General features: G+C 37.7%; 2 protein-coding genes across 5 annotated transcripts; both read right to left on the reverse strand.

Annotated features, from left to right (window-relative positions):
* Positions 1-410: 410 nt before the first annotated feature.
* LOC135650283 (ABC transporter I family member 6, chloroplastic-like) lies at positions 411-12,624 on the reverse strand. The gene is made up of 7 exons (XM_065169574.1): positions 12,244-12,624; positions 12,104-12,154; positions 10,441-10,662; positions 4,709-4,831; positions 2,446-2,622; positions 879-976; positions 411-782 (listed from the first exon to the last, which is right to left on the reverse strand). Exons 1-6 carry the CDS (start codon positions 12,571-12,573, stop codon positions 890-892), a joined length of 990 nt encoding a protein of 329 aa, XP_065025646.1. The 5' UTR covers positions 12,574-12,624; the 3' UTR covers positions 411-782; positions 879-889.
* Positions 12,625-14,212: 1,588 nt separating this feature from the next.
* LOC135585641 (uncharacterized protein At4g06598-like) lies at positions 14,213-20,980 on the reverse strand. 4 transcript variants are annotated; one of them, XM_065166428.1, is made up of 5 exons: positions 20,862-20,980; positions 19,492-20,209; positions 16,163-16,242; positions 15,945-16,067; positions 14,213-14,751 (listed from the first exon to the last, which is right to left on the reverse strand). In XM_065166428.1, the coding sequence occupies exons 1-5, from the start codon at positions 20,917-20,919 to the stop codon at positions 14,561-14,563; spliced, it is 1,170 nt and encodes a 389-aa protein (XP_065022500.1). In that variant the 5' UTR covers positions 20,920-20,980; the 3' UTR covers positions 14,213-14,560. The 4 variants fall into 4 exon arrangements, with proteins under 4 accessions (XP_065022500.1, XP_065022499.1, XP_065022502.1 ...); XM_065166427.1 differs by having other exon boundaries at positions 19,492-20,224; positions 20,862-20,977; XM_065166430.1 differs by having other exon boundaries at positions 20,690-20,972.
* Positions 20,981-22,306: the final 1,326 nt, after the last annotated feature.

The following is a 22,306-nucleotide window of genomic DNA, read 5'->3' on the forward strand; positions in this document are numbered from 1 at the left end:
AATATTATCTGTAAAAAGTGTTGAACAATTAGTCTGATTACTGCCCACTATTACGATCGCTGATCAAACCATTGTCGTAAAACTTTAATCTTTCAAAATGATCCTAAATTTTGTCCCCGTAATTCTTTTTTTCTTTCACTTTATTCATTCATAATTAAGATACGATAAACATGTCTACTCACACATCAGATGTGGAGCAGATAAAAAAGGGTCGGAGCCATCTTTTATCTTACCTTTAGCATCCAACTTTTCCCAAACGGTAACACACCCGAAACAAATAGCTCCTCTTTGTGCTCTCGTTCCGACGAAAAGAAATGACAACGTTTGAGTAGAGTGTACCAACGTCTTATGAGAAGCACAGTTATCTCATCTCGAAACAAGGAAATCATGCAAAAATTACCCAAGCAAACTGAAACGGATGACTTACATGTATGTTACCTTTGAAATAATAATTATTACAAGACTGAAATAATTCATCATTCACATAACATTAATAGAGAACTATTCGTTGTCTACAGAGAATTATTTTTTTCTGCAAAAATAATTCCAACACGTCCAAACTCCATTTGGATCCTCGAAATTAAAGAAAATTTAGGAGAAGATTTACAGTTATATGCCAGATAACATCCACCCAACTACAACCAACTTACTTTTGAGTGGATTGGATGGCAATGATAATCTGGGGCAGGAGTAGAGCAAGTAGTGATTTCAAATGATGCATCAAGGCTTGTGGATGTGCAATCTACCACTTCAACAGATGTGTGTCCTCTGGAATCATATACCTGACAAGACAATCATTCATGTACCAAGCTCACAATAAGAAACACCGAGGGAACAAATATGATTGTGAATAGATTGAAACTAAGCAATCTGCATACCAGCTCTACGATTATGACATAGAGATGCCTCTGTATCCCTCCCTCTCTAGCTGTTCTGCTAGTGAAACATCACCTGTCCTTACAATCATGCCATCCTCCTGAACATGAAAAACACAAAAAAGACACCTGGAATCTTTAGAAACAAATGATGCACAAAGTTCCAGATACAATCTTGAAGTGGCCAAGACCAGAAGAGAATCGAGTCCTGTGAATTAGGTAGTTCACAAGTATACTATGTCATTTTGTTGGTTCTGCCTACCACTACTGATGCCAAGACAATTCAGTGGTAAGATGAAAACTCAAAAAGTCTCAAACAACTAAAAAGCCAAAGAAACAAAGCATGTCCAATAGTAAATGTCTCATATTTGTAGTTTACGTCCTGTTGATGACCTTCATTTAGTTAAATTTCATATTTAATTGGCAAACAAACACATTTACCAAAAAATTTTAAAGAAGGAAAGTGAAATTATCACTAACATAGGTTAAGACAAGTAGCAAGCCTCACACATATCATGTGCACTATAACATCACAAATAGAGTATATAATCCATAATAACCTATAAGATCACAAACCTCAGAGATATCACGTAGAAAGCCTCAGACAAGCAGAATTTAGACGACAAACACCCAGCGATTTAAAAAGGCGCTTGGGCGAGGCGAGGCCCGAGCGCCTCGCTAAACTTCCAGGCGGTGCGCTTCAAAGAGGCGCCACCTTGGCGCTCGCCCGAGCCCAAGCACTGGGCGCTTCGGGCGAGCGCTTGGGTTAAACCAGGCGACCGAACCAGGATTTTAGGTCTGGTTCGGTCTCCGGTGGTTAGTTGGTTCAATCGAACTAACTAAAACCGATATCAGCGACAACCCAACCCTAACCCTCATTGCCGCTCCTGATCCCGCTGCTCGCCGTTGTCGTCGCTCGCAACCGCTGCAGCTGTCGCCGCTCCCGCTCCTGCTCCCGCTGCCGCTGCCTCCTTACACTCCCGCTCCCGCTGTCTCCTTACATTCCCGCTGCCGCTGCCTCCTTACACTCTCGCTCCTGCTGCCGCTGCCTCCTTACAGTCCCGCTGTCGCTGCCTCCTTACACTCCCGCTCCCGCTGCCACTGCCGCTGTCGCTTCCTCTTTTCTCAATCAGCACCCCCTTACACTCTTCCTTCTTCTCCTTCTGTATATTGTTAACAATATACAGTACACTGTTAACAGTATACAACAGTATATATTTAATATACTGTATCTTAGATTTTCTTAATTTAATAGCATATTTTTATTTAAAATTTTAAATAATTATATTTATTAATTATATTATATATTTTTATATTTTAGCATCTCGCTTCGCTTGGGCGAGCACCTAGCGCCTCGGGCGTTTTTGGACCTTAGCGCCTTTTGGCACCTAGCGCTTTTTAAATCACTACAAACACCATAATAATCTAATTCTTGTAATGATGCGGATAACTAACAAGAATACTGATATAAATAATACCAAAAAATTGAATAGGATCACTGAAAGAAAAGATATAGACTACATATAAGCAGCTCTTTGACTGTTATCCTTATGAGATATGAGGCTCCTACCATTATATGAACATAGCTCGGTTTGATACACTCCAGAAGGCGTTGATAATGTGTGATAATCAAGACAGAATTATTCGGTGTTAACAGCCCATTAACTGCTTTTGCTACATCTTGAAGTGCATCGACATCTAACCCTGAATCAATTTCATCTAGAATAGCCAAATCTGCCTCAAGAACCTGAAAAAACAAAAAGATCAGACGATAGTGATGATAATGAGAATATTTCTGAAGACGAAAAGCTAAAATGAATATCGACATAAGCAAGAAATGTCACATTTATTTGCCAATGCAAAAATCATTTCAGAATGGACTACATTCTAGTTTCCCATTGTCTTTTCCAAATATGGTTTAAGTGATCAAAACATAACATCATGAGGAAAAGGAAGAGGAAAAAATGAGGACAATAAGAAGAGAAAGAAACAGAGAGAGAAAAGAAAAAGAAAAAGAAAGAAAAGGAGAAAGAGAAACAAAAAATAATATCTTGGCCATGTCAGTCTTTCAATTAGTCACCTAGGCCCTGTTCGAATCATTCAAGTCTTTAATGATTTATTGATAGGAGACGGATGCAAAGGGTAAGTGGGCTATATCAAAATAGCTCACATACTTTTAGGGAATATTTGCAAAAGCCCCAAAGTTCCAATGGTGCTTCTCTAATTTTGGTGTGTTTTGCACCTAGAATTCCTCACAGTGGCATCCTTGACATGAGCATTATAATATGTGACCAATGAAATGCTTATTTTGGATGTCATATGTGATGCTACAATCTTCATATTTAATTATTTGTGGTGATACAAATTCATGTTTTATAGGTGTTTTCATAAATATGTATCTTAAATTCCCAAAGGAATTAAAAGGTAAAGAGGTTCAATTCATGGTAAAACTGAAAATTAATGACTAATTCTGAACTATACTATACAAGTAAAAAGGACAAGGCCATGTTTTAGTTTATTCCAGTTTTAGTAATTCTGAACTATACTGTACTAATTTTGAACTATACTGATCATTGCAATTCCAGTTTAAGTTGATTACAAATCTGAATTTAATTTTGAACTCAAACCAGATATCTGTTTCTCCATCTATTTGGAGCAAGAGAAGTTGGCTTAGTTAAGGGATAAGAAGGCCATGTTTTCCACACAAGCTTCATGCACAGTATCAGGAGAACTTTGGAAATAATCTAAACGTCCAAGTAAATTGTCAATGACCATCAAATGAAAAAAAAAAACAAACCATGATTTTATGGCTCATGACAAAGCTTGTTCAGAAATTTATGGAGACATTGATGCCTTGGGACAATCTTTGCAAGAGAAGCAATTCAGCATTAGAATACTTGCAATTTAGACGAAGGTTCACCTTACCGGTCCAAGCCAACATGCCGATTGGCGACACAGCATGTATTGGTCTGTACCAATTGACCAGCACATGGTAAACTGGTAAATACCAGTGTTTTGAAGAGGAAGAAAAAAAAGAGAAGAAGGGATTGCGGAGGAAGGAGAAAGAAAGCGGGAGGAAGAGGAAGAGAAGAGACCTTACATGAGACGTGATAGTGCAGTGAGGTCGTAGCAAGCAGAGGTCACCATCGATCGTAGCATCGAAGGCGATGCTCGCAAGCCCTACGAAGATGAAGGCGATGCTAGTGAGCATTGTGGGGGCGGCACTTTTATATGGTGAACCGGAGCGGGGTAGGTCCGCATACCGATCAATGCTCAGACAGGTACGTGCCGCCCATTTCATACTGGTCCGGGCGAAACAATGAATGTTAAACTACATAGTTCTACGTTGTTTTAAATGTATGCATACTAGTAAAGATAACAATCAGAAAAAAATTGTTAAGCAAAATCTTTAGCCAAGTAAAATCTTGAAAAAATGGTTCCATGAATAAGCCTCTTTGTTATCACATGTATCTGATTTGTCAAAACACAAGCTTTTGGTGCAAAAGAAAAAGAAGTTTGAAGACATAAGAAATTCAATTTTCTTGATAAGCTTTAAAGAATTCAGCAGCTTCATTATGATAAGAAGATTATGAAGATCAGCATGACACCAGAATAAAAAGAGACAAATCATCATTTATAATGGGACAACAATCTGCCAGTCCCTCATTATGGACTTATCAAACCAATACTGTGACTTGTTGGAAATTTTATCAAGCATATACTGTGTTTACTTAACCTTTGGTATTTAAAACCAATAGAACCTAAAAAGGGTAAAGTAGACAGGTGCTTTCATAGATTTATATGCCATACATCAGAAAAGTAGGAATACATACTGCAAGTTGCAGGATTTCATTCCGTTTCTTTTCACCACCACTGAAGCCTTCATTTACATTTCTGTCAAGAAATTTTGGATTCATATTCAAAGAAGCGACCTTAGGAGTCACCAAACTGTAGAACTGCAAGGTTAGAATATAAATGACATCCTTAGCCAATGGTGAGTTAAACAACATAGAGAATGCAGAAAACCAAATCATATAAGCAATAGTGATATCTATCTATAAAGGAGTCTTTTTTATGATATACATAGCTAATACAACAAAATTAAAGGTACACAATAAAAGTAATGCAAGATGGTGGACAACCTTCAGTGATCATGTATCCTGTCATATATGGCGTTGGGGTCTTCAAATGAAGCCTGCGATCAGAAAGTCACCAACGGAGCCATACAATCATTCCAGTAATGTGTCATGGCTTGGTGTACTCTGCTTTGGCACTGGAACAAGCAACTGTCTCTTGCTTTTTGTTCTGATAATGGCAAAGTGAAAATTATTGATAGTGGAGGACGAGGTGTCCAATACCCATACATGTCCCGCATGCGAGACACAGTATACCAACATACCAGTCAGTAGAGAGAAAGAGAGGACAGGATGGGGAAGGAGAGGAGGAAAAGGGGATGGAGAGGAGAAGAGGATGAGGAGGAGAAGTAACTTTTGACAATCAACAACTGTCCAGATCTAAAAAATTAAAAAAAAAAAAGAACAGTTTCAAATTATCCCAGTCCATTTGCCATGGACTAGTAAGATACTGGAAGATACTCATCGATTGGGCCAGGCTTTTTGAACCTTGTTGGAGGATCTCAATCTGAATATGGAAGTTGTGACAGTTAAATAATATTATTTCTATTGAATAACAAGAGAGACACAAAAGGACAGCTCTTGACAACCTTCCCCCCCCATTCTCCTAGAGAACAGAGTGGCTCTAACCTAGCTCCTCTTCCCCAACCATATTCCTCCAAGGGCTCTCCAGGTGAGATGGTGGCTGCTCCTAAGCTAGATAATGCTCTTGCTCCATTAAATATGAAAGGGTCATGACTCCTTCACCTCCTTTGACAACTGTGCCCTTGGAACCTTCCCCCCCCATTCCTTCGACCCTAGAGAACAGAGTGGCTCTAACCTTGCTCCTCTTCCCTACCCATAGTCATCTGAGGGCTCTCCAGGTGAGATGGTGGCTGCTCCTAAGCTAGATAATGCTCTTGCTCCTTTAAATACAAAAGGGTCAGGCCAAAGCCTGATGAAGAGTCCTATTTCCTGGGCTGGGCTATTTCAGAAGGCGCATGGCACTGGCTCTTGGAGGGTGGATCAATTTGTGGAAAACAAGCTGAGGAAAATTCATGAGTTCACACCTGGTGTTAGATCTGGATACTATGGTGATCTCGGAAGCATGACAATAATGGAAACAAAGCTTTTACGAGAAGTTAATGTCACATACTCCTTCATTGGGCTTTCCTAGTAGGTTTGCTGGTTTGTGTTCTCCCATTAACATTATAGACATAGTTTATTTGGAATCGGAAGAGAAGATGAGCAAGACTCTCATTGGGGGACCATGGCTTGTTTGGGGTGTGGCCTTATTTATATTTCCACGGAAACCTAGTTTTAACCCTTAACAGAAACCATTGTCATGTGTCGACCAAGAGATGCAATTTATATATTTCCATAGCTCTTCTTACTATGGCGTTGTTCACTGAAATGGAGCTCCCAGTAGCTCCCAACCATACCTCCGTATGATTAAGTCCGTCATGGGACTTTTCTCGTGTGTGTCGCATTGCTTCGAACTGTTCCACCATGATCCGTTGCACCATGTTGTCTCTTGGTGGCATCTCCATTGCATTTTGATCTTTATGGGATGAACTCAGATTGTAATCTCTTTATATGTGGCTTCTGTCAGCATATCGTAGGGCCTCCGCTACCTTCGATTGTGTTCGCTCCTTTGGCAATCAACCTTCGTCCACTTGCTCTCGGGTTACACTCGGACGAAGTGTAGCTCTGGGATAGTCTATCGCCTAACAGCTCTCGAAGTTCATCAACTTCATTAAAATTAATGTGCCATTGTCTGGATTCTGGGCCCTTGCCTCTAACATTATCTCCATTATGCACCGCTTCCTTCGCTATAACTCGAATGGTAGCACTGCAGCATATTCTTTAAAAGTACCCGCCTCCGCGTCCTCTTGCCCAGTGCCAAGGTATTTTGACCCAAACTTCGTATTCGTAAGTTGAGTCGCCTTAATTCCTCCATTAAATGCTTCGTCGAGATAAGGTGCATGTGCCTCGAAGCTTCCTTCGACCTTGGCACCTGCAAGATGAGTCCGCTCTACTAGAATGAGGGACCCATGGAACGACATGATCTTGCTCTTGTATCTACAAGAGTTCATGTCTTTGACATATATCCAAGGGAAGCTTCATACATCCATTCTATGTTTTGTCTTCTATGTCGACTCCTTTCATATAGCTTGAGCACTTCACAAAGTTCTACCCAAGTTGCTCCACTTGTCGATTTGCATCGAGTTAATGGTGGCCCTCGTGCCCATCATTCCATGGGTCAACCCTCCGTTAAATTTGATCTCCACATTGGCTCTAAGTGTGCCTATGTTTGGTGTTACATAGGGTCGCTCCCCCATTTGATCTTGCAATGAGTCCACCAACAAATCACCTCGTACGAGATCATACGACGACTCCTCACCGCTCGTTTAGTCCGTTGAGCTTTATGGAGCTATCGTTTTGAGGTACTCCTCAACATGTGCAGTCCATTGCACATGATTCTCCTTCTGGAGACAACTCCTCGTCTTGCCTCACCTTGCCCAAGTGCCTAGGCGAATGCCCGAGCACCTATTAAAAACACTGCAACATATTACCTAGATCTTGGGTTTCAGTATAAATATAGTGTTGCCACTAGATCAGATATATTGCACACTCAAAGGAATGTCATGCATCGACTCCTACCAAAAAGCGACAAGGCAGTTAATGCTATAGCGTCAATATAGTAATACACATTTTCATCGATTATGAATTCGAATGGTCTTTAATGATTTGTTTGTCTAAGAATTATATTTATTTGCAACCGAGTGATAACTACAATTTGGAGGATCCACACACAATCATTGTGCTTTCACAAACGTCATCATCAAGCATAATTGGTCAAACATTTGATTTGATTCACACTATGATCAACAACAGACTATCATATAAACAAGCTTGTATATTTGCACTACAACATGCATGATATAATGTGTCAAACTCAATAAGAAACCATAAAAGCCAGAGATTGATCCTTTTGACCTCCAGTTATACAACAAAGATTTTCAATCAATATTGGAATGGATCGAAGCAGCAAATAATAGGCAGAACAAGCAGGAGACCCCATATCCATCTCATTTCTTCACTATAGCCATAAAATAGGAACATCCCCAGCAAGAGAAAGATTGCCCTTAGCTAGGACATGAAGGTCACACATCGAGGAGTCAATCTAGGAGGGACTATGGCACCCAACAATCATAGATATCTACCCAGCGTGTGAAGGGGAAAAGGTAGGCAGCAACAATCAATCTGTTGGAAAGGAATGGCGAGCAACAGTCTATGTTCGATGACGAGAAACATTCAATTTGGTGATGAGACACCTCCTTCACAATAAGCACTCCATGAGGTCCATAAAGACAGTTGTGACATTAAAAGTAATGCCTCAACCGATGATGGCAACAATAGCCATTTGATTGTTTTGGCTACTCAATCTCAGAATGAAGCATCAATGAAGGAACAACACTTTACATATGTCATCCAAGATTTAGATCATGGAGCTCAAGGATCCACACATATCATTTATTGTCAAAAGGATAGAGAAAGACAATCGACAATATTAAGCAAATGTTGACACCGATAAGAGCTCGGCGTATTCATACCCTTCGTATCATCAAGGATCCTACACCACTAGAGGTACAGTGACAATGGATATTTTTTCGAGTCTAATCATTTTTACAATATAGAGTAAATGGTTAGTGGCGATGGTTGAACTCCCAATGCACTCCAACCTCCACAATCCTATGTGCCATAGTCATGATTGCCTTAGAAGGTTCCTCGGACACATGTTGTCAATGATGATGCAATGATTGTTACCACGACGTTGTATCAAATTATCAATAACATAATTTACCAATACAATATGTAGTGTAAACAGTCCCAAAATTGGATTCGACAAACCTACCATATTGATATACAAATTCATAACATCAAGGATCCCGATCCACCGACGGAGGAATCCTATGGTTCATTTTAAGTAGAGGCAAGTATAGGTATATATAAACATTATCTCAAATTCTCGATAGTTTATTTTGTTAAAATCCTAAAGTGTCAACACTTAATCCAACATCTCAACTTGTATCTTTGTATCTTGGTAGGTGATTCAAGATCAATGGAAGCAACTTCCTTCAATGAAAGATCATACAATAAAGTTGCTCCTCGAAGAATCATAAATTAAGTATCTCATCCTCACAACCTAGAATTTCTATTTATTTATGCCTTATACACTTTATTTGAATTCAAATACAATCAAAGTACCATTATATTAGCACAAAAATCACTAAAATAGGGGTTTTTTATTTTCAGGTTTTTATTCAGCTTTTTTTGGGACCATGGGGATGTACCAATGTATCGACATTCGGTACATTGGTACCAATACATACTGATCTGCCTAGGGACTGATACCAACGGTCAATCTTGTACGATGGTCCTTGAACAGAACCAATATAACTGTTTCATAATCTCGACATAGAAAGAAAACTAAACAGCCATCACGTTGTTATCGAAAACTGACTGATGCTCTATAAGAACCATTAAACCATTCAATAGGAGATGGAATTAGCATTTCTCCCAATTGCATGCCTTACCTCTTCAATGGAAGAGGTGACAGAACAATCCCTGGATCACAAAATTTGAATTTGTGTCGAAAAAGAGAACTTGAACCATGAAATGAAAATAACTTCTACAATGCATCAAAATTCATCAGAAATTCAGGTCACCATTTGTAGTTTAAATTGATATGTAATGCATGACTCTAATATTGCATAAGAATTATGGCACAGTACGTGTGATCTTGATGATTGATGCATTCTTAGAACATATTTCTTTTCACACTTCCGAGTGTAAGTGAACAAAATTTTTATGCATCTTCTAATATTTCTTCCAGAGTCCTATTCTACATTAATTGGTTACTTTCAAATATTTTCTTAAACATTTGGTTCAATTGATTAACCCACTGTTTTTGGCAAGATTGAGCTGGCTGAAATCGAGCTCAACTACAATGACATCGAAACCACTTTTATCCAGCTTACTAAATTGACGAAGCATCTCCATATATGTTTGTTCAAAAAATTTAACCAAAATAATATTTGAAATATCAACCAACATACATTGGACAGCCATTGTCAAATACATAGAAATGCACAACTTCTTTGGTCAACTATTTATTTGTGAAAATATATAAGAGACATTTCTATTTTTCTGCAAGCAAATAAGCAAAACTATTAATAAGCATATTATCTCCGATGAAAGCTGCAAATTAAGATAATAGCTGTGAAATAAAATCACAAAGCATCAAGATGTGTGCCAATCAGAGTTGTTACCCTCTGTTCTCTACAAGATATGGCATACAGTGTTTCAAAACGGAAAGAATGATCAAGAAGTACATCAACAGCATGATAGCTTACAACCCAAAGAACAGACGTTCAAAATTCACACACCTCGAGAGGTTCTACCGGTGGTAGCCCATGGTTTTTTCTTCGAGCATTGAATGCCATGAGGAGAAAGTCAAAGTTGCTTACACCTGGTATCTCCACAGGGGTCTGAAAACTCATGAAAAGCCCAACATGGGACCTTTCTTCTGGTTCCATTTCAAGCAAGTTCTGGTCTTTGAAAAGCACACTACCTCCAGTTACATCATAATCTTGATGGCCAACGAGAACCTGCAATAAGCAAACCATTACCATGAAAAGTAAAAGGCAACATAAAGATCACAGCTAGCCAATCTGCTCATGTACTGTAGAATCATTTCTATGTCCTAAGTATAGCCAATCTGCTTGACATAAGTGTAGAATCATTTCTCATGCAGCGGACTTAACAAAGCAAATTCAAGGAGCACTTATTCCCCAAAGAAAAAAGTGGGGCACAATGATTTTTATTAATAAAATGTCTTGTTTTCTATGTCCTGAATATAGGAGAATAGTAAAAAAAACAAAACCAAGCAATCAAAGTCAATAGTCATTGCTTACTGTATTTTGCAGTTATGGAAAATAAACTAGTGCTCACAGCACAAACTAACATCCAGCTTAATTTAGAAGAGTTTTTACATTAACTGCTACATCGATCCTCAACAAGGGTTTGTAATACCGTACCGTACCACCCGGGATGGGTGGTATATACCGGTCCACCAGCAGACCGACACGTGGACCGCTCGCTATTGGGCGATATCAGCCATCTGGCCCCGTATCAGGCGATACATGGCCATAGTGGGCGGTAGCGATCGAAATTTCGACCGTTATCGAATGGTAACAGTCATCCAACGGTCAATTTGACCATTTGAGGCCTCCTCAAGAGTTTTTAAACCCTTTCCTCTCCCCTATTTCAATCTATTTCACTCCCATACTCCCTTAAACTTTTTCATTTTTTCTCACATTCTATCTCTTATTCTAATATTTTCTCTCTCTTAAACTCAACAATGTAATGATTTGTGAATTGAATCAAATTTAGGAGACTAATTTGGGAGGATTAAGAGGAAGAACGATTCAAAATGAATCGAAATTGTGAATCTTGCACAAGGCTATTCCTCAATGCCCGAAAAAGATATATAATACTATTCTTACCTAATTTACATTAGTTTTGTTAAAACTATACTAAATGTATATTTATTTCTAACTTAAAAACTCTATCCTAACATTTTTTTCTATTTTTCAGATATTTTCAAAGGGTTTTATGCCTCTTTCAGGTGTACCACTCGGTACGCCCTGACGTACCACTCGATACACTATTGTACCATACCATATCGAGCAAAGCTCGGTACACTAGTATAGTACGAGATTAAGAACCTTGTCCTCAACATAACTTACATCAACTCATGTTACTGCTTTTGAAGATTTTGACACTTGTTTAATCCTTATCACTAGCTACAGATAAAACAACAACAATAACAGCAACAAGATGTAAATAGTACAAGTTTGATTGATCTATTTACCTAGATAAGCTCAAAGTTCCGTGTCTAGGAATCCAAAATTTTAGTATGAAAAGAATCCTACTCTACTTCAGAATGACCTCATTAAACAATACATTGGCTAAATCAAGATATTTCTATATGATATAAACAATTTATACGAGAACAACAACAAAAGTTGAGAGAGACATCAGGGTCACCTTTGAAAACGTGCTCTTTCCGGATCCATTCTTCCCCATAATCGCGTGAACCTGACTAGAAATTCCTTCAGTCAATAAACTAAAACCCAAACAAGAAGACAAATCGGAGGATGACGAGGTAGAAAGGGAGAACGACCAACCTCGCCCCCGTGGATGGTTAGATTGACACCCCGCAAGATCTCCTGCCCGGACTCCTTGATGACGGCCTTCAAATCCTTCACCTCCAGTAGGACCCTCGGGGGACCGTTCCTGGAGGAGGCATCGCCCGTGGCCGGGGAGTCGACGGTAAGCGTCGCCTTCGCCCGCGTAGGGGCGTGAAGGCGGGGAAGGCGGGACCGGAACCGCCAGGGATTGAGAGGTTCCGAGACATGAGTTCGGAAGGGCGTCGCGGGAAAGCGTCGAGATGAGAGGGAAGTAGGCAAGGACGAGGAGGAGAAGGGAATGGTGGAGGAATAGGTGAGAAGAGCCATGGCGGAAGGAAACTTCCAATTTGGGTTCGCCTTCGGTGGTAACGCTTTTATTCTTTGAGACTATGTTATCGCCTTCGGTGGTAGACCTTTTCATCTTTTAATATATTATTATTATTATTATTATTATTATTATTATAGTAATAGTTATTGGTAAAAGATAGACTGTTTAGGTTTGAGAAATAAATATATAATTCAAAAATATTTTATTATATTATATAGATGAGTTGTTTTATTTGATTTTTATGCTAATTTAATAACTTTAACTCTAGAAAATTTGGCCGGTTAATCAAAAGAGCACTAATTTAATTTTGCTTGACCTTAGACCAAATGTAACTCTTGATTTAGAATATTAATTACTATATTCGAAGCACATATTAGTACAAACTTGATTTTGTAGCATTGTTATGGTTTACTTCAGTACTTTTTTTTTCAATAAATGATAATTTTAAAATATTAAATTTACATTGTTATTGAATTTAGAGTATTACTTAGAAGTTTCATTATTGATAAAGTTCAAATAAATTAAAATAGAATTTCTTCTAAAAGACTAAACAGTTGATCAATAAATTGTAAATCGTAAAAATTGTTTATTAATTGATTAAGAAATTAAATTTAATCTAAAAAATACAGTTATTAAATATTCATCCAAATATTCTACCCATTCGACATATCTATTGGGCTTCTACTTCAATGGCTCCTCCTTTCCTTCTCCAGATCATGAAAAATGAACAGCTTCTACTTCAATGGCTCCTCCTTTCCTTCTCTAGATCATGAAAAATGAACAGTTTCTACTTCCTTTCCTTCTCCAGATCATGAAAAATAAACAGTTTCTACTTCCTTTCCTTCTCCAGATCATGAAAAATGAACAGCTACTACATCCTTTCCTTCTCCAGATCATGAAAAATGAACAGCTTCTACTTCGTTTCCTTCTCCAGATCATGAAAAATGAACAGCTTCTACTCCCTTCTCCATATTATGAAAAATGAACAGCTTCTACTTCAATGGCTCCTCCTTTCCTTCTCCCGATCATGAAAAATGAACAGCTTCTACTTCGATGGCTCCTTTCCTTCTCCATATCATGAAAAATGAACAAAAACTAAATGAGACAGCATCACAATTCAAATACTTAACGAGACAAACACAACCTATATTAGCAAAGTCTTTCAATCATCAATGATATGAGACTAGTCTGTAGCTCATCTTCATTTTCATCCCACACAAATATTTTCTGACATAAAATAGACTTCAACAGCCAACATAACCTTCCCGAAAAGTCCTTCATAAATCCAGCTTCTATAATGCTATTTTCTCAATGCAACGGAGCATTGAGATTAATGAACAGAGGAAATTATGACAATTGTTCTTCCCTTCTGCTGGAATCCACGTGACAAAAACAGACGAAAATTGACTTTAAACTCGGTCTAAAAAAAGGATGAAGCCATAATTGTTCCAGTTGTTAAGTAAGCAGAGTGACAGATTCAATTTCATTTGGTACACAAGGATTGTATCATCATCATACCTTCTACATGTTTCTCAGTGCCAAGAAACTAGACAGGCACTAAAGAGATAACCCAAAATTATCTGGAACAGCAACTGAGCCAATTCCATGCTCAGGAATCAGACAGGATTTTATCAACCATCAAAGAACAACACAAAGTGAATTTATTTTTCGTCATTTGCCACATACTGTAGCTTCTTGGTCATCATTCACTGAGAAGAGATCAAGATATGATCCAAATAGGGCGACAAGAGGTAAACAAATGACTTGTTATACAGGAAAACATAGCTATAAGCAAAACCTAACACCACCGACTTGTCGAGTCCCAGCAGACACATTAACTGAGGATGACCGTCAGGTGAGCATAATAAACCTATTAAAAGAATTAAAATCATATTGCAAAAGTATGTGCCTCAGACAAGATGGCAAAATCCAGCTTGCTCTGTGGTGGAACTTAAACCATGGTCAGACAGCTAATGAAGTGTAGCTTCAAATGTGGAGCTGACCAGGACCTGAACTTGATTCATTTCCTTTTAAGGAGAGATTGGCAAACTGAGAATCAAGGTCCCTACTTTTACTGCGTCTGTGAGTAGGAGGTGGCTGCTGCTGCTGCTGCTGTTGTTGACGATGATACAAAGTTCGAAGACGTGCAGCCTCTTGGCCCAATGTCTCATGCTGAACTGTGAAATTCAAAAGCAACATTAGACAATTTGAATTTAGTATGAGACTGTTCTGAACAGATAAGGAATTTTCACATAATGATTTGAGTGGAGCAAAACCAAATATTTCTCATAACAAACTTTTTGCGGTAAATGTAACTAGCGGCGACTTAGGAAGTGCTTATAAGTTTTAGTTTCCCACATTAAGAGAACAAGAGCTGGTTTTGCTTTTTGGACAATAGCACTGAAGCAGCAAGAGTAGCCCTAGTCAAATTAAATTGTCTTGACGGTGGTGCTGTACATCTCTCATCACTATCTAATTCATTGTCAATTTTCCCAGCAATACATGATATATAGAGTTTGCTAATAGTTGCTATTCAATTTATGTTAATGCTTTAATTTCAAAATTTAGGTTACAAAGGATTCAGAGCTAATTAATTCATCAGAATAAGAGTGTTCAAACAAACACATTGTACATTCTAGTTAAATTAAGAGTCTCTCAGTTCAATAATATTAAGTAATTTGTAAAATATTGCCTCAAAAATATTTGTAAATCAACTCATTTTAAAAGCATGACTGAGTATACTAGGTTAGCAGACCCAAGCACATCTAATGTGGCAACTAAAATATCACCTGGTAGATGAAAAGTTACCAACTGTTGATAGCTTACAAGCCAGGTCCAATATCAACATTTTGGAAGTGCTTTACTTTATAGTAAAGTCTTCCACAAAATTAAATTATGTCATCACATGCAAAATTCTTATCAGAAGAAGTCATCTCCAACAAAAGTCCTCTAGAAAATCTCATCCCTTTCCATAAGCCAGTAGCATTTACATTTTGGGTTGAATTGAAAAACGAGCAGTCAATATGGCCTGACTTGATACCTAACTCATCAAAAGAAAGTCCATATCTAACGTCAGGAGTGTTACCTAGTCTAATTCATGGACATTCTGTGGTATTGAATGCCATTGATGAGTTACATATCAAGTCGGTGTTTCTGATCTTCCACTTTGACCAATAGGAATTCACTTGGCACTAGCAGCTCTATTGGGAAGTTTCTAATCTCAGCAGGTGATCAAAGCCTATAATGATTTACTTGACTCGACAGCATACATCTTTACAACTAAAGGAACATATTACCCAAGGAAACCCTAAGGAAAAATATGTACGACAAGAATATACTGATTTTCTTGTATCTTAATCTAAGTACTTACGGCATTTCACAAGATGCTCATGTACAAGGCAATCCAGTTGTTGCTTCAGGGCTTTGTTCTCCAAGTTCAGTATAAGGTTCTGCTGATCCAAAAACTGCAGTTGAGCTGAAAGTTCCAGTCCTTCTGCCTGTAAAGTGTGATATATGAGAAAAGGATCAGATGCTTGTTAAAACATTCTACATTTTCTTACGAAAAATATAAAGGCTTCTGCTTAAAACTTGCCTGTAATGCCTGAACATTTCTCTCCAGCTCAGCAATGTACTGAAGCTTGCGTACTCGAGATCTTTGAGCAAATTGCCTATGATAAAGAGAGTGAATATATAGATCAAATCATAATAATTTAGCCTTATTTATATAGTTTATTAAAAAAATAATAACATTACATTAGTCAACATATTTCTAAATTAATTACATATTATTCAACTCCTATAATTATCGTCAGTGATGGTTGATGAGAGCATATATTGATAAAACCTTGAAGAAGTATATGTAACAAGAGTATTTTATTTAGAAAATAAATCCATAAATTAGTGATTTAAGATGATATCATCCACATAAAACAAGATCCACTCAAATAGGGATAGAATGCATGTCCAGTTGAAGTGCATGAATCAGTTCTCAGGGGAGCTGACACATCCTTTTCAATTTCAGAATAAGCATGAGCACAAAAGTCAAATGCTGATGCTACAGCATCAACAAATATTTAAACATCATGGATATGCTAATGAGGTATGTCCCTTGCATGAATCAGTTCCCATTATGGATCTGAGTATTAGACATTTAAGAAAAAACATGTATAAAAGGTGTGTTGTTGAGATACGAATGTTAAGGTGGATGCATGGAGTTACTTAAAAAGATAGGAAAAGAAATATTTTTATTCATGAACAATTTGATATTTCTTCAATAAAGAATAAAAAGAGAGAGAATAGATAAAGATGATAAAAACATTTGCTTAGGAGACCTATAAAAATGGTAGTTACAAGGGATGAGATGATTAATGTTAGTGGTATGAAGAAAAGTGGCAATGAAAGTTACGGATACAGATCTTTATATTTATCTCTTGTAGATGATGCCTTAATGTCATCCCTCTCCGCCTCAATGGCTGCGCTCTTTAGCATGATTAGCGAGGAGAGGTTGGCATTGTAATTGTAAATATAACAAGAGTGGGACTAACCCTAACCCTAGGCTCCTTTCATTATATTAAATTATCCTCACACATCATCCTTTTGTAGGTCCAAAGGTTTACCAACCTTGAATCCGCATTGGGGTATTAACCTATAATAAGAAAACTATCAAGAACCTAACTTGAAATTAGATATATAACAAATATGTAATATTTAATTATATATTATATGTCAAAAATGCACAATTATACATCTTTATAGAACAACAAATCATGGTTCATGATTTTTATTACATGATATAAAACTAAATAATTAATCATTTAACCAAGGTTTGAAATTTTGTACCGTATCGATGTATCAAGCTTTGCTCGGTATGGTACGATATGTCGTATTGAGCAGTATATATATATATATATATATATATATATATAATCAATATATAAAAATAATTTAAAAAATAATTTAAAAAAAGGCATATGGAGCCTCGGTGACATCGCCTCCTCCTCTTCTCCTCATCGCCTCGTCTATGGCGACAAAGGCGACGAAGATGTCAAAGGCCGCAGACATCTCCGGCCTTCAACAAAGAACGCGACGAAGGCCGCAGAGTCGCAGACTAGGTGATGAAGGAGACTGCCTCTTCCGCTGCTCTAATCGTTGCCTCCCCTAATCCCCACGCCTTCATATCCTCCTCTTTACGACTCTCCTCGCTATTACCTCCTGGATCGGGATCGTCGAGGGAGGGCGGCGCCGGATCAAGATCGAGAAAGGGCATGAAAACAAGTTTGCGCCGAGGTTCTCTCGATTCTCCCTCTTCTTCGAATGCCCTCTCTTTCTTCTTCCTTCTTCGACACTTCTCCCTTAGCCTCGCTGCAGCCAGGCTGCAACTAAGCTGCTACATCGAGCGGATCACCCGATAGCGGGCGGTACGTGAACAGATACGTACCGCCCAATACAGGCGGCATGATTCAAAATCGCAAACCTTTAACTATAGTGAACCTCATAATATAAGCTATATAAACATTCATTATATCACATGTCAAATAAAATAAAATTATTTTTTAAAAATAAGATTCATCGTATTCAAACAATATACTAAATGTATGATGTTAAATGTATGCTTTGTAAAAATTCAATACCATAACAACATCAAGTTTCTAGACACTAAGTCATAACTTGATATATTTGTACATGGCGTGAAAATTAATAATTAATTATATTGGATGTCATAACACATTAATTAATAATTAACCATATTGGATATCTTAACACAAAATTAATATTGGATGTCATCCTCTCCTCTAGTCATGCTCTTTATCATGATAAAAAAGGAGAGGCTAGTAGTTGTGAATTCAAGGAGGGGGGGCTAACCCTACTGGCCAACCCTAGGTTCCTCTCATTATATTAAATTACAAAATTACCCTAATTAAAATTAGTGCTTTACAATAAACAAAAGTGGCCCTATGATGACTAGCAAGCAACTTCTATGCATAAAACAACCCTCTAGTCTCGTCTTTCTCATGGTAACACTCTCCCTTTTTTCCACATATTATTGCTCTCCATTTTTCTCCTCCCCTCCGCCACTGTCATCCTCCACTGAGCCTTCTTGATGGCCCCCCTCTCTCACCCTCCTTCTCGATAGCTCCCCTCATGCTATTGTCACCTTCTCCTTCATCGTCATCGCTTGCCAAGGCTCCCTAAACCCCGACAGTACCCCTCCCTCCCCCTCCTCCTCCTTGATAGCTCCTCTTCGAATATCCTTACCTCTTCCACCTTCGTTGTCACACCTCCTCGATAGCTATACCTCTATTCTCCTTCTCTTTGCCACTTCCCCCCTCTCCTTCCCTCTTATTGTCACCCCCCCCACCCCGCCCACCCCTTTTTTTTTTCTCCTCTATGATAGCTCCCTCTCTCCTTAATCATACATAATTTTTTAAAATTTAATATTATTGAGCTCCTCACTTCACTTGAGCAAGCGCCTAGCACCTTGGGCTTTTTGATACCTTGGTGACTTTCAGTGCTTATCACCTTTGACTATACTGCACCTTATATGTATCAATATCGAACCATAAGTTTAAATGATGGAATTCAATAGACCGGTAATAACTGGTTGATAGGTTCTGGTAAGATTGGTATTTAAATCCTTGATGAATGTAAAACAATTTATTAATGGAAAAATTATAATTATGAAGCTTTACAATCCATATTAGAACAAATTAATGATAAGTCTGATGTCATATTATGCAGAAAAACCTTATTGGGGACCTGTAGATGACATCTTAATCAATTCAGGTGTTCTTTTATTTTTCTATATTATTTTAATGGCAGTAATTTTCTTCTGAACTAACAGATATTGGCAAGAGCATGAATGCTTTTTTAAAATAAATATATCATAAGCATGAGAAATATAAGGATCATAACTCAACTGTTTAGCTCGCCTTGCTTCCATCTCAGATTGACTGTGCTTAGCCTGAGGGCCTTCCTTGGTATCAGAAGAGCCTACCTGATCTTGACTACATTCCTCTTTGACTTGGCCTTCCATGAGAGTAGATGATAAAGCATCAGACTTCTTTGTAGCAGAAGATGAACCTGGAAGTACAAGCTTGTCCTTTGCTGATGGAAGACTGTTGCTTGGATAGGTAGCCATTTTCTTGCTAAACTCTAAGCCTCTACTTCGAGTTCCTCCTGTTGAATTTGCATCATTATAATAAGATGCAAGCTGCATGTCTTTGAGGTAATCAAATTCCTGAGGTCCCCATGAAGGCACTGCTGCTGAAGTACGATACTTGTGGTCATCCTGGGCTAAACTGTCTCCATTCCATGAAATACTAGATGTGTCCAGGTATGTAAAAGAGTCACTAGATGACCGCCGATGAGATCCTTTCCGCACAGGCATCTCAGACTCATTAAGAAGGTCATCAAGCCAAGAGGGCTGCTCCTCAAGAAGAAAACTCTCAGATGCAGTACGCTGGTGCGTTCTTAACCCCTCCCTAGATATTGAATTTTCTTTAGTACCTACAAAATCTGCAGATGTTGATGTAGTAAAAATGGGACATTTTGGAGGAAGGAAGGAATGCCATCCACCAGACTGCAAGTTTCCAAAGTTGGGTGGACCTTGTGGGTTTGACATCGTGCAATCCAAGTCTGTTACCATTACAACTGTGTCATACATGTTCAAAGATTTAGAAGAACAAGAATTTGATGAACAGGAAACAAACTCAAGGAAATGTTGACTAACTATAAACTGCTGGAATCGATCAATTCATCCGGATACACTGTAACAAAATCGACAAAACTAGAACGAACAAGATCAAATCTTTATCACCACGAGAGGATATAAAATTAGACATACGAGGTCTGCGTTTGAAAATTCACAGATCTTAACCTAAACTTCATCGAAATCAAGGACATTTAGATTGACAAAGACCATCATTCACGCATAGTTTGAAACGCATTAAAAGCTAGAATTTTGAGACAATATATATGCCCAAACCTGAGAATCCATTTAGGGATCGACAAATATCCGGCGATTCGAAAACAGGGAAAATAGCACGATAGTTGGAGAATTGCAAGAAGAAGAAAAAGAAAAACCAAGAAATATAAGAAATTGGAGGATGCACGTACCAAATGCGAATTAAGTCCCTCACGTTTTAATATAATCTTTGGCTTGGGAGAAGAAGGAAGGAGGGGATTGGATCGGAGTAGGGGAAGAGGCAATCGGTGCCAAAATCCACAACAAGGAAAATAACAAGAGAGGAAGGAAATCAAAACAAAAGAAGGAAGGAAATGAAGCTACTTTGGACGAATTGGTCGCCTGTCGCCGTGTTTTCCTTGACGTGGATTGCGATAAACATCCTAATTAATAAACAATACCAGCTCAGCTCGCCTTATTCTTTTCCTCCCTCGATCTGAATTGGATCTCTCTGTGTACCGGAGTTTTAGAAGACTATATATAACGGCATAACGCTTGTCGCTCAGAACCGTTACGACAAGTCGTGGAGATGATGGGCCGGCGGGGGCTCCAACCAACCTTCATCCCGTTTTGTAAATAAAATGGATTATATATATACATATATATGTATATATATACATATATGTATGATTAGTGTAAGATAGTTTATTTAAACCTGGTTTGACTTAATGTTTAATGACTGATTAGTGTAAGATGGCATATCTGCAACTAGGAGATACTAAAGGACAAGGGACACTAGTTTGGCATATCTGCAACATAGTCTTCTTCCCATCTCATGACATTAAATGGTTGCCTAAGTTGAATCTCCAAAATTAAGGAGCGATACATCAATTAGAAAGTAATTAGTTTGACTGAGTTTAATTTTCCTCCCCCCGGATGATACGGATCGCCCTATCTCCTCTCTCACCCATGATTGATAGTGACGGGAATACCCATATGGTAAAGGGCATGAGAGCGACGAAGATGACTGCTAGGGTTTGACGAGAATGAGGCTTTCATTGGCAATTGACGATGGGTGGTAATTCAAGGTAGTTTCTATGTTATGCACGTGATTTTTATTTAAAAAATAAAATAAAATTATGTTACATTATCTATCGTTGATGTTGAATATGTAATGGTAAATGCTGATGAATAATTTGATTTTATTAGAAGAGAATTAAACATGTTGAATCCCATGAATTCTTGATTGTTTTTTTAGAAATTCATTCAAATGGATCATTATCTTGATTTCTCATTGTTTATGTATTGTATATCGGATCATCAAATTGATCTCTTGTAACTTGAATTTATTTTTTATATTAATATCCTTATGTGATATCAAAATAGTTGTATAATTGACACATTAATATAAATGAAGAGAAATAGCACTATGAATCTATGATATCTTTCTCTTTTTTTTTTTATGATGACAAAGGGGGAGAGAGAAATAGTAGCTTACATATTTCAAAGAGAAGTAAAAACTTATATATTTTTCCATTTTATTGATGATAAATGGAGAGAAGTCGACTGTACTTTTTGATGACATGAAAAAAATATGATGTTTTAACTTATGATATTTTAACTTATAATGATAACATTTTTTTATGTAATAATTATTTTGATATTTTAATTAAAATGATACAAGTCACTATGATTTATGATTAAGATTGTTTCGACTTGAATTCAACAACTAGCATTAGAGTGTTATCGTTCTTTTTTGAATTCGAGTTTGTTATATTTTAAAATAGCATATAGACAAAGGGAGTCTGCTTAAAGCTTCGTCATCAATT

This window comes from Musa acuminata, chromosome BXJ3-9, assembly GCF_036884655.1.
Source record: "Musa acuminata AAA Group cultivar baxijiao chromosome BXJ3-9, Cavendish_Baxijiao_AAA, whole genome shotgun sequence".
Lineage (NCBI taxonomy): Eukaryota > Viridiplantae > Streptophyta > Magnoliopsida > Zingiberales > Musaceae > Musa > Musa acuminata.

Coding starts and splice junctions, on each gene's coding strand:
- LOC135650283 (XM_065169574.1), bottom strand. CDS start 12,573: ATGGCTCTTCTCACCTATTCCTCCACCATTCCCTTCTCCTCCTCGTCC. Junction 10,663..12,103: donor GAAAGAGCACGTTTTCAAAG/GTGACCCTGATG, acceptor TGCTTATTGCAG/GTTCTCGTTGGCCATCAAGA. Junction 977..2,445: donor CGAGCTATGTTCATATAATG/GTAGGAGCCTCA, acceptor TTTCATGTTCAG/GAGGATGGCATGATTGTAAG.
- LOC135585641 (XM_065166427.1), bottom strand. CDS start 20,919: ATGTTTATCGCAATCCACGTCAAGGAAAACACGGCGACAGGCGACCAA. Junction 16,243..19,491: donor GAAGCAAGGCGAGCTAAACA/GTTGAGTTATGA, acceptor TCTTTATCATAG/GCAATTTGCTCAAAGATCTC. Junction 14,752..15,944: donor TGAGCATCTTGTGAAATGCC/GTAAGTACTTAG, acceptor TGAATTTCACAG/TTCAGCATGAGACATTGGGC.